Source organism: Thamnophis sirtalis, unplaced genomic scaffold (genome assembly GCF_051295495.1).
Source record: "Thamnophis sirtalis isolate CommonGarterSnake01/CBP01778 unplaced genomic scaffold, rThaSir2_p1.2 scaffold_10, whole genome shotgun sequence".
In the NCBI taxonomy this organism is placed as follows: domain Eukaryota; kingdom Metazoa; phylum Chordata; class Lepidosauria; order Squamata; family Natricidae; genus Thamnophis; species Thamnophis sirtalis.
In genome coordinates this window covers 64978522-64990995 of record NW_028261390.1, presented here as the reverse complement: position 1 = coordinate 64990995, position 12474 = coordinate 64978522, and the positions used below count along the sequence as shown (strand labels likewise).

Genomic DNA, 12474 nt, shown 5'->3' with positions numbered 1-12474 from the left:
CTCAATAAAACAAACAAAACAAACAAATAAATAAACAAACAAATAAATAAATGCATACATACATAATGGTTGGTTGGTTACAGGGGTCAAATCTCATCTTGGGAATGTATTTCTAACTTATGAATTTCCTGCCGATTTTCCATCCAGTTGAATTAGAGGGATAGACTCAAGATCACGTAAAGTGTTAATACCGCTTTATAATGCCTTGGTAAGGCCACGCTTGGAATACTGCATTCAGTTTTTGGTCTCCACCATGTAAAAACACATGGAAAGAGTGCATAGAAGAGCAACAAAGAGGATTAGGGGACTTTCAGCAAGATATGGGCATCTTTAAGGCATATGCCAAAATTTTGCAATGAACAATGACAGAATTTACCATTTGCAACTTATCAATAGTAGTTAAGTATAAGGGGGATCTTGGAGTCCGAGTGGACAATCACTTAAATATGAGCCAGCCGCGTGCAGCAGCTGCCAAAATAGCCAACACAGTTCTAGGCTGCATAAACAGAGGGATAGAATCAAGATCACGTGAAGTCTTAATACCACTTTATAAGGCCTTAGTAAGACCACACTTGGAATACTGCATCCAGTTTTGGTCACCATGATGTAAAAAAGATGTGGAGACTCTAGAAAGAGTGCAGAGAAGAGCAACAAAGAGGATTAGGGGACTGGAGGCTAAAACATACAAAGAACGGTTGCAGGAATTGGTTATGTCTGGTGTAGTGAAAAGAAGGACTAAGGGTGACATAATAGCAGCGTTCTGACATCCCAGGGGCTGCCCCAAAGAAGGAGTCAAGCTATTCTCCAAAGCACCTGAAGGCAGGACAAGAAGCAATGGGTGGAAACTAATCAAGGAGAGAAGCAACCTAGAACTGAGGAGAAATTTCCCGACAGCAAGAAAAATCAACCAGTGGAACACCTAGTCTTTAGAAGTTGTGGGTGCTACATCATTGGAAGCTTTTGAGAAGGGACTGCACAACCATTTTTCTAGAATGGTATAGGGTCTCCTATTTATGTAGGGAGTTGACTAGAAGACCTTCAAGGTCCCATCCCACCGCCTGCTTGAACAGTTATTCTCCATTCTATTCAATTTTAATCATTTTAGGACAAGGGTGTCAAACTCGACTTCATTGAGAGCTGCATCAGGGTTGTGTTTGACCTCGGGGGGCGTTGACCAGGGTGGGCGTGGCCAGCTCAATGTCATTCATGTCGGGGGAACCTGTGGCAGCCCGAGTGCTCGAGCTGCCAGCAAAAATGGAGCTTGTGGGGCCCTCCCCGAGCTCCGTTTTCGCTGGCAGAGGGTTGCAGGAAGCCGTTGTAACTGAAAACAAGCTCCGTTTTTGCTGGCAGAGGCACCACGGGCCAGTCCTTGGCTGTTTCCAGGGCAGCCCCGCGAGCCCAATCTAAGCATCCTGCGGGCCGAATCCGGCCCACGGGCCTTGATTTTGACATCCCTGTTTTAGGAAATCTGTTTCTTCCTCCCCCCCCCCCTCCATTAGGTAAAGGTAAAAGTTACCCTCATGCATATGTGCTAGTCATTCCCGACTCTAGGGGGTGATGCTCATCTCCGTTTCAAAAACCAAGAGCCAGCACCGTCCGAAAATGTCTCTGTGGTCATATGGATGGCATGATTAAACGCCAAAGGCGCATGGAACACTGTTGCCTTCCCATCAAAGGTGGTTCCTATTTTTCTACTTACGTTTTTACGTGCTTTCGAACTGCTAGGTTGGCAGAAGCTGGGACAACTAACCGGAGCTCACTCCGTTACGCGGCGCTAGGGGTTCGAACGGCCGAACTGCCAACCTTTCTGATCGACAAGCTCAGAGTCTTATTTCTAATTCAGACTGCCAACGTGCTTTGCTCTCAGAAATTGAGAGAAGCCCATGATTCCAGGATAATGCAGAACCTTCCAAATTTCTGCATTCGGAGACAAGAGGCCAGCTCACTTGCCCAGCTGTTCCTACAACAATTGCTATTCCTCAAATTAGCTACCAACTGATACTTCTTCCTTCCGTTCAACCCATTTTAGTCAAAGCTGGAAGTTCCCTGACTATGATCGATGGTTCTTTGGAGAAGAAGGAAAGAAGAAAAAAACATTTTCAAGAACTCCCTTCCTCAAATTCAGCTGAATCACTCTGATTCAAAGTTAGGCGCATGCTCGTATTGCAAATGTTAGCTAAAACCTAACTACGCACTAGGTATATTGGCACTCAACTATATGACACATAAAGTTGCTGCTTTCTTCTGGAAAGAAATTACCATTATATTTTGCAGTGAGACGCTATATTCTGTAATATCACAACCTTTTTTTTCCTGACTAGACTAAGCCTACTGAAAAGTAACTAGAAGAAAAAAAGGAAATTGGAAATAAAAGGAGATAAAGAGAAGAATAGAACATTTATTAAGGTAGAGATAAGAATAAAATGATAATTGTTAGCATTAGCATGATGAAAATAACTGTTATTATTGTGTGTGTGTGTGTGTGTGTGACATACACACACACACACAAAGGAAAGCATACTGCTTCCCTTTTGCCTTTCAGACTACATACATACATACATACATACATACATACATACATAAGAAGATCTGTTAGAAGACATGTTAAGAAGGAAATGAAATTACTTATAAGGTTTAACAGAATAATGTATTATAATTTATGGAAGAATGTCACACAGAAATACCTGTGCCTAGATGATACACTGTTTAAAGAAAGATGGAATGTATGTACCATATTTTTCGGAGGATAAGACGCACCTTTTTCCCTCAAAAAAGAGGCTGAAAATCTGGGTGTGTCTTATACACTGAATACAGCATTTTTTGCCTCCCTTCACCAAAATGGCCATGCATAGCCTCTAGGAAGCTTTTAGGGAGCTCTTGGGAGCTGGGGAGGGCAGAAATGAGGGAAAAAATGGATTGTTTTTTGCTCAATTCCCCCCCCCATCCCAGGAGCACTCTATAAGCTTCCTAAAAGCTATCCATCCCCCCCCTTTTTTTTTTACAAAAAATGGACCCATTTTTGCAAAAAACGGGCCCATTTTTGCAAAAAATGGGACGTTGTTTGCTCGTTTTTGCCCCCCCCCCAAGAGCACTCTACAAGCTTCCTAAATGCTATTCGTGCCTTTTGGCGGGGGGGAACGGGCCTGTTTTCATCAAAAACGGGGCACTTTTGGGAGGTTTGCAGAGTGCAAAAACTTTTATTTTATTTGCCTCTTCAAAACCTTGGTGCGTCTTATACTCCAAAAAATACGGGTATTTTAAAATTGAAAAATACAAAACTTTTATAAAAAAAAGTAATTAAAGTTTTTCCAGCCACTTCCTGGATCAAAACTGAACACAAGGTTAAATAACCCTCCTTATTAATTAAGTGTTTCAGGCGTGCATTAACTGAAGAGGAAGCAGCTTTTGGAAAAGGGGTTAATTTCTTCGGACTGAATTTCCTTCCTTACATAAAACTGCACATCCTCCACTTAAAAGACGAACAATATACTTTTCTTTTCCTTTGTATAATTCTTAAAAGAAGATTGCAAGCGCAGGTGATAAAGAAAGAGAAAAAAGATGAGATGATCACAGGCCCATCAATATATTTGAATTCCTTACAACCAGAGTTGCTGAGAATTGGGCAGCATGTGAATTTAACAAATCAAAACCACGATTGGACTGAAAAATTCCATCAGGATAGAGCAGTGATGGAGAATCTTTTCGGCACTGAGAGCCTAAATCGGAACATGTGTGCAAGCACATGTGTGTACGTGGGCGCACCAGAAACCTGGAGACCAGCTCGCTGGCACGCGCATGCCTTTTTTTGGCCGTTTTTGGCCAATTTGGGGGTGGTTGTCGGGCTGAAAAACAGCCCCAAAATGGCCTGGTTTTTGTTCGTTTCTCGGGCCGTTTTCAGGTTGTTTTCCGATGTTCTGGCACCTGCGAAGACCAGCTGACCGGTGTGCATTTGTGCACTAGAAACCGGAAGAGCAGCTGGCGACGGGCCGTGTGCCCACAAATAGGGCTCTGTGTTCCACCGCTGGCACGCATGCCATAGATTTGCCATCACAGGGCTGGAGGGATTCCTTTCCCACCTTAAGAAGGAAAGAAAAATGATGTATCAACTGTAGATCTTCTATATTATGATTCCTATGTGGCCACATCTCAAGACAGTTTACAAACAAAAATAAGTGCTATTAAAATACATTGAGAAACTGCAAAGAAAGAAAAAAGAAAGAAAGAAAGAAAGAAAGAAAGAAAGAAAGAGGAAGGAAGGAAGGAAGGAAGGAAGGAAGGAAGATAGAGTAGATCAATAGATGAGAGAGGGGGGGGGTGGATGGAGAGATGGATAGAGAGATGGATACAGTGGTGGGCTGCAGGCAGTACGCCCCAGTAAGGGCATACCGGAGCCTGCCTGGAGCACCGGATACCGTTCCGGTATGGTGCTCCAGAGGGCCCACCCAGTCGCCCGAGCTCCTTACCTATCTTTTAAGGCTTCCACGCTCCTGCATACAGCACCTGCGCAATGCTCCGCGGAGCACCTGGAGTGTCACAGAGGCGCTAAGACGCATGCGTGAGCGGCACACGTCCATATGGATGCCGCCGGGCCCGTTCCAATCGTACCGATTGAAACGGGATCCAGAACCCACCACTGGATGGATAGGATAGGCTAGGATAAGATAGATGATAGATATTGATATAGATATATAGGTAGAGATGTAGAGATATAGATAGGTATGGTGATAGATAGATAGATAGATAGATAGATAGATAGATAGATAGATAGATAGATAGATAGATAGATAGATAGATAGATAGATATAAAATGTTATATTTATGCTGATAAATAAATAAAGAGAGACTAGTATAGATCTATTTCAAGCTATTTAGCTCTCATCAGCTAGCCACACCCTTGTTGGGAATCGAACCTGTGCTCTATTGCCTCTCAGGCAGATGTGTTAACCATTGAGCTACACAGCTCGACTCCTTATCAGCCAGCCAGGGTGAGAGGTATATATTTAAAGTCATAAATATAACAAATGTAACAAAAAGGCAACAGTAAAAAATATTGGGTTTCTGTCTGGATGGTCTCTTGTGACGAGCCGAAGACAGAGAGTGGAAGTGTGACCTTCCTCCCATATTTGGGCATACCAGGGGTTGTGACATTAAATATATAGATATAAAATGTATATATAAAAATCAGGAAGGAAAAAAGGCAATGAAAACATATTCATCAATAATATTTACCTACAAAAGGTTCACAAAGGGATGATCCTAAAAGATGTCACAACACGTACTTCACACATTTAAGCAGGAAAAGTATTTCAGATAACAGAAGCAACCAATGAAAAGACTTTGCTGTGGGTAAAACCACAGAGTGACAGTCTGTCAGTTGTGGCCAACTTTAGCCGGATCTTCTGTGGTGGGAAACACCAAGTAGTTTGGCCACCACAAGTCTGGACTTTTGCAATGTGTGGATGGCTACAGCTGTTAGAGAATACAGTGGCCACACCAGTGGTGGGTTCTGGATCCCATTATCCTGGTACGGTTGGAATGGGCCCGGCAGCGTCCACATGGATGCACACAGCGCATGCATGCATCTTACCACCTCCACGAGCCTCCGTGATGTTCCAGCTGCTCATCAGAGCATCACGCAGGTGCTATATGCGCCATGCACATGCGCAGAAGAGCAGAAGCCTTAAAAAACAGGTAAGGAGCTCGGGTGGGAGGATGGGCCCTCTGGAGCACCGTACTGGAACGGTATCCGGTGCTCCAGGCAGGCTCCGGTACGCCCGTACCAGGGTGTACCGCCTGCAACCCACCATTGGGCCACACAATTTCAGAGTCCAATTCAAAATGCTGATGATTGACACCTCGAAAAGCTCTCATAGTGCAGCTTTACATCAGGATCATTTCACCCAACTTGATGGCACTTCAAGTTCGGAAGATGTGGGGGAATCTTCCGATCTTTTTTTTTCTCTTTCTATCCTAATGAAGAGAATCTAGGAATAAGCTATACGAGGAGTAAAAATCTATATGTCTCGACTGGCAAAAGACTGAGTCGGAATTGGGAAGGTCTCCGCCAAAGAAGGCGTTGCCAAAAAGATGAAAGGCTCAATCTCCACGCAGCAGAGCAGAGCAACACCCATTCCTGGGTCCTCTCCCCCCTATGGAGAATCCAGGTTTTCTCACATGTCTGTATCTTGTTCCTATCTCAGTGCTGTCTACATTTTACTGGACTAATTATTAATTTATCTAGGGTGATGATAGATGGGAAAGATGGGGGGGGGAGGGAAGTTAGACTACTAAACATGCTTGGTAACAAGACCCCATTAATAGTGTCAAAAGACCATTAAAGATGAGTCAGACTATTCATATTTCTCTCTTGCTGCTTTTTAAACTTTTCCCATCTTTACTAAAATGAACCAGAATTGAGGAAAAAAGAGCTTTCATATTAAGCCACTTGTTCAAACAGGAGTTTTTTAAAAGCTAGTGTTGTTCTGACCCAGATTATGAAGCAGACACGTGGTCCCGACAAAAAAATCCCTTTTATTAATTTACTGTGAATTCTGTTCATTCACATCCAGCCAAGTCTTTCAAGGGAGGATTTACAGTCACAGACCTTATCTGGCTTGGAGAGCTGATAGGCCGATAGCTGCAAAACTTGGCAGGGAGTCTCAAAGAGTCACAAACCAATTAAGCAAACTAACTGTCTCCTGCAAACTCCACTCCCCTTTCGCTCCTCTTTTATTTCCTCTGGGAGGGACCATTCATTGTTCACCTGTGGCCTTACTCCCAAGTTGACTCTTGTTCTTTAGCTGTTCCCTTTGTCTGGCAATTCTGCGCATGCGCACACTGGGAACAGGCTCCAGCTGTTCATCTGCCTCACTGATGTCTGATTCCGAAGGCAGCTGATAACTGTCAGATGGCTCTGCCCCCCTCTCTGCCTCCAACACAGAGCCCTCATCCGAGCCTCCCCCAGACTCCAGGACTGGCCCATGTTCCTCCCCAACCTCCTCACTGTCCGAATCTGCTGCCAGCTCCAGCAGAAACACAAAGAAAACAGAAAATACATGTAACACATAAAGCATGAAAAACATTTGAGGGTCCGGAATTTAATTAGTGTGATAATAGCCCTTCCCTACTACCCAGAGGCAGATCTGCTAACAGCAGTAAATATTGCGGAACAGCATAAAAGATCCATGTGCCACAGCCTTGCTATTCCCCTGGGCATGTACAGAAAATGAAGACAGGGCTTACCAATCTGGATTCCAATTCCACACACTGTTCGTCTTTCAGTATGCAAAGCTACACTTTTAGGAGAAAAATCTAGGCACTGCTACCCAAATTAATTCCAAGATTTATCTTAAATCTGTTGTCTGCATTCTTGGGGAATGCAAAAGTTCCAAAATGCCAAGAGAAGGTTCCCCCCTCCCCACTTCTAATTCGTCTGCCAAGATTAGGTGAAATAGCATTTAAATGGGAATATGTGAGATAAAACTAACATATGTCCATACCAACCTCATCACTTTCGTCTACTTCAATGCCACCATCTTCGTCATCATCCATCTGTTTATGAATTGTACGGAGAGCTTCCAAACTGTATTTATCCTCCTCAGTAAAACAGGGTGGGCTCAATAAATGGCAAATATCTAAAAGATAAAAAAAACAGAAAAAAATCTTAACTCTTTTATGCAATCAAGCTTAAAATGAGGGAAGCAAAACACTGTTACAGAGATATTCAGCACACCTACTTTTAATAGTATACGAGCTACCCTAACCCGAGTATTTATTTATTCCAACCCTCCTCCTATTAACGCTGCCGCAATTTCTAATGTTGGATTTTCCCCCTTACCTGAGGGAGCCCCCTTGTGGAGTACTGTGAAGCCGTTACCAAGGCAACTCCACAGCGCTGTACAGTAGAAGCCATTTAAAGGCAGTACAGTAGAAGCCATTTTAAGGCACAACAGGCTGTGTCTTAACAGAAGACACACCCTAAGGGGTTTTAGAGGTGTCTTAACCCCACAGTATTTGTTTCCAGAGTGTAAGTCATCTGTGTACCAAGTTTGGTTGAAATTGCTCGAGGCCTTCCAGAGTTGTGCTGGAACATACACACCCACAGCCGTAGGTAGGTAGGTAGGTAGGTAGGTAGGTAGGTAGGTAGGTAGGTAGGTAGGTAGGTAGGTAGGTAGATAGATAGATAGATAGATAGATAGATAGATAGATAGATAGATAGATAGATAGATAGATAGATAGATAGATAGATAGATAGATAGATAGATAGATAGATAGATAGATAGATAGATAGATAGATGATAGATAGATGATAGATAGATAGATAGATAGATAGATAGATAGATAGATAGATGATAGATAGATAGATAGATAGATAGATAGATAGATAGATAGATGATAGATAGATGATAGATAGATAGATAGATAGATAGATAGATAGATAGATAGATAGATAGATAGATAGATGATAGATTGATAGATGATAGATAGGTAGGTAGGTAGGTAGGTAGGTAGATAGATAGATAGATAGATAGATAGATAGATAGATAGATAGATAGATAGATAGATAGATAGATAGATAGAGATAGATAGATAGATAGATAGATAGAGATAGATAGATATAGATATAGATATAGATATAGATATAGATATAGATATATGGATATATGGATATATGGATATATGGATATATGGATATATAGATATATAGATATATAGATATATAGATATATAGATATATAGATATATAGATATATAGATATATAGATATATAGATATATAGATATATAGATATATAGATATAGGTATATCGACATCACACAAAAATCGCTTATCTTCAGTTTTCCTCTACCCCATTTATTCTCTTTCCTTTTATTTGTAAAATGAAAAGGCCTAGAGGTGACATGATAGCAGTGTTCCAAAATCTAAGGGGGTTGCCACAAAGAAGAGGGGGTCAAGCTATGCTCCAAAGCACCAGAGGGCAGAAGAAGCAACGGGTGGAAACCAATCAAGGAGAAACTTAGAACTAAGGAGAAATTTCCTGACAGTTAGAACAATGAATCAGTGGAACAACTTGCCTCCAGAAGATGTGAATGCTCCAACATTGGAGCATTGGAATGGAAGTTTTTAAGAAAAGATTGGATAACCATTTGTCTGAAGTGGTGTAGGGTTTCCTGCCTAAGCAGGGGATTGGATTAGAAGACCGCCAAGGTCCCTTCCAACTCTTGTTATTCTGTTCTTATTTGCATTAGTATGCACTCAACAGAATTCTCAATTAACAATTTATTGTCATACATGTACCCTCCATGCCACTGCTTTTCACTTTAAGCAACATTATACAAAGACCATAGAGAGAGTGAGAAGCAGCAAACATATGATGTACAGTTTTAAATGGGCATGTGGATTTTTTTAAACTGCTTCTACTTATATTCTACGTAAGCAACTGGCTATCCGAATGCTCATGTCCAGATCGAGATGAGTTTCAGAAATATATGGAATGAAGACACGTAAAACGAGAGGAAAAAAAAACAAGGTAATTTACATCGTCATTGTTCACTATCCTTCTTGATGCCTTTCTAGCATTGCAATTTTGGCTTCGCCATATTCGTGCACTCAAGTCTCCTAGTGGTTGGCCCCAACGTTACCCAGCTGAGTTTAAATGCCTAAGGTGGGACTAGATCGGTGGTGAAATTCAGTCGGTTCTATCAATTTCAGGCAAACCGGTAGTGCTGGCAATGGGAAGCTCCACCCCCCCACCCCCCCGACATCATCACATCCCATTTTTGACGCTCGGTGTATGCGCGAAGATGACACGTGAGCTCACATTTGCGAACCGGCAGCGAAGGTAAGTTGATTTCACCCCTGGACTAGATTCATAGAGCTGGAAAGGACCATGTGGGTCATCTAGTCCAAGCAGGAGACCATACAACATTTCCATCAGATGGTTATCCAATCTCTTCTTGAAAGCCTCCAGTGATGAAGCTCCCACAAGGCAGTACTGCAGGCCACTTCAGCTGACTGCTAGTTCAGCAGTTCAGTGGTTCAAATCTCACCGGCTCAGGGTTGACTCAGCCTTCCATCCTTCCGAGGTGGGTGAAATGAGGACCCAGACTGTGGGGGCGATATGCTGACTCTGTAAACCGCTTAGAGAGGGCTGAAAGCCCTATGAAGCGGTATATAAGTCTAACTGCTATTGCTATTGCTATTGCTATTGATTCACAGAGTGTCTTTTAGCCTTTGAATTTATGGCTTTCTCTTTTGACAAATTTCCTGAGCTGCATTAATTGCAATATTCTCGCTCTTCCCTTCTTCTCAACGCTTTGACTTTTCCTTCCAAAGATTGGTTTTGTATAAGCTGACCTTCATTTCAGTTGTCTCCAAATGACCAAACAGACCTAAATGTACTTATTTTCGGTTGAGTATTCAATTCACATCCATTCATCAGTGACTCATCCCCTTTTTTGGGGCAGCTTGCTTATATCAGCTGAACCAAAGCCAATTTCATTCCGATCACATTAACGCTATTCTTTGCAAGTTAGCCTCCCTGATTTATCTAGTGAATCAACATTCTCTTGCCCGTATCCCACCAACTCTATTGGCACATTCCAGACATACAACTTATTGCTTTAGCGAGAGAAAAAAATCTTCATTTTAAAAAAAATTCTCATTCATGAAAACAGAATGCATAATTTTTCAAGCAGGACACAGCAATTTAAAAGATCCTATAAAAATAGATGTTGACTAGTATACACTTGTGAATATTAACCATACTGCAACGACTCCAAATGATTTACAATAGTATCAGTGGTGGGATTCAGCCAGTTCGCACCTATTCACGCCAGATTGTTATTGGGGGCGATATGCTGACTCTGTAAACCGCTTAGAGAGGGCTGAAAGCCCTATGAAGCGGTATATAAGTCTAACTGCTATTGCTATTGCTATTGCTATTGCTATTCAGGAGAACCGGTTGGTAACTTTCTAAGCATTTCGGAGAACCGGTTGTTGGAAGAAATCTTTTGTTTTTTTCCCACTTTCCAGGGCTAATCCTGTAAGAAAGGCAGGAAGGAAATATTCTGGTGTTGTTTCTAGCCTAATCTTTATTGCCCTGCTTACAGAAACTGCTTCTCCAGTTAACCCTTATTACCATTATAATTGAATTGAATTTAATTGAATTTATTATATTTCTATGCCGCCCTTTTCCCAGAAGGGACTCAGGGCGGCTCACAACCCAAGTCAGGGGGGGGGATAGGGGATACAAATAGAGGGGGGGAGACATAGACGAACAATACCACAATTTTAAAAACAACTCAACAGGCACATCATTCGAGCGGGGACAGGAACTCATCAGCCCCAGGCCTGTCGGAACAGCCAGGTTTTAAGGGCTTTTTATAACAACTAAGGCGAAGTGCCCATCGACCTGAGTGACATTGACTTGGCCATGCCCACATGATCACATGACGACCGAGCCCTGACTAACCAGATGGTCATTAGGGCAGAGAACTGGTTGGTAAATTATTTGAATCCCACCACTGAACAGTATAATATACTAAATATGAAAGCAAAGCCAACCCCCTACTGCTAAATAAAACTATCATCTAAACCAGGGGTGTCAAACTCAATTTCATTGAGGGCCGCATCAGGACTCTGTGTGACCTTGGGGAGAGGCATGGCTAGGGTGCCCATGGCTAGCTCGATGTCACTCATGTTAGGGGCGCTGTGGTAGACCGAGCACTCACGGCCCTGCTGAGCCCCGTTTTTGCTGGCAGATGCACCGCAGAGCAGTCCTTCACTGTTTCCAGGAGAGGCCCCCACAGGTAGGATCCTTTCAAAGCACCCCACAGGTCAGATCAGGCCCCCGGTCCTTAGGTTTGTTACCCCTGATCTAAATTAAGAACCAGAACCAAAAATAAAAATATCCCCAAATTAAAAGATCATTCTACTGTACCTCGAATGCTCAAGGGCCTATCAAAATAGTTTTTAATAGTTAATAGTTGATAGTTCCTATCAAAATAGTTTTTAAATATTGCTCAAAGACAGCACAGTAAGGATCAAATAAGCTATCAGCTATTCTATATTGTTCCATAATGCCAGCAACTGGCTGCAGGTAAGTCATCTCTATGATTTCAAAGAAAAACTCATCAGATAAACTAATTATCAGAAGTTTGAAATGAAGACATATAGTGAATAATATATTTTGTTTTTCGGGGGGGGGGGGAAAGATACTTAAAAATCAACAAAGAGACAGAGGTGGCGTAAGACAGCATACGCAATTATTAGTTACGAATTGATTTCTGCCTGTCATCTGCACCTCCGTAACTGTCTGGTTTGGCTCTGCAATAAAACAAGACAAGCATAGATTTCAACGGATAATTAGAACTGCAGAAAAAACAATGGCTACCAACCTGCCTTCCATTGGGGATCTGTATACCCACGAGCCAAAAAGAGGGCTGTGAAAATATCTACAGACCCCCTCGCATC

General features: G+C 42.3%; 1 protein-coding gene across 1 annotated transcript in view; it reads right to left on the bottom strand.

Annotated features, from left to right (window-relative positions):
• The window catches only part of STIM2 (stromal interaction molecule 2), a 106664-nt gene that overhangs the window by 44373 nt on the left and 49817 nt on the right, over positions 1 to 12474 (bottom strand). The window contains exon 2 of the mRNA XM_087724797.1: positions 7504 to 7634. Within this exon, the coding sequence (XP_087580923.1) occupies positions 7504 to 7634 (131 nt within the window). The remainder of the gene's footprint in view (positions 1 to 7503; positions 7635 to 12474) is intronic.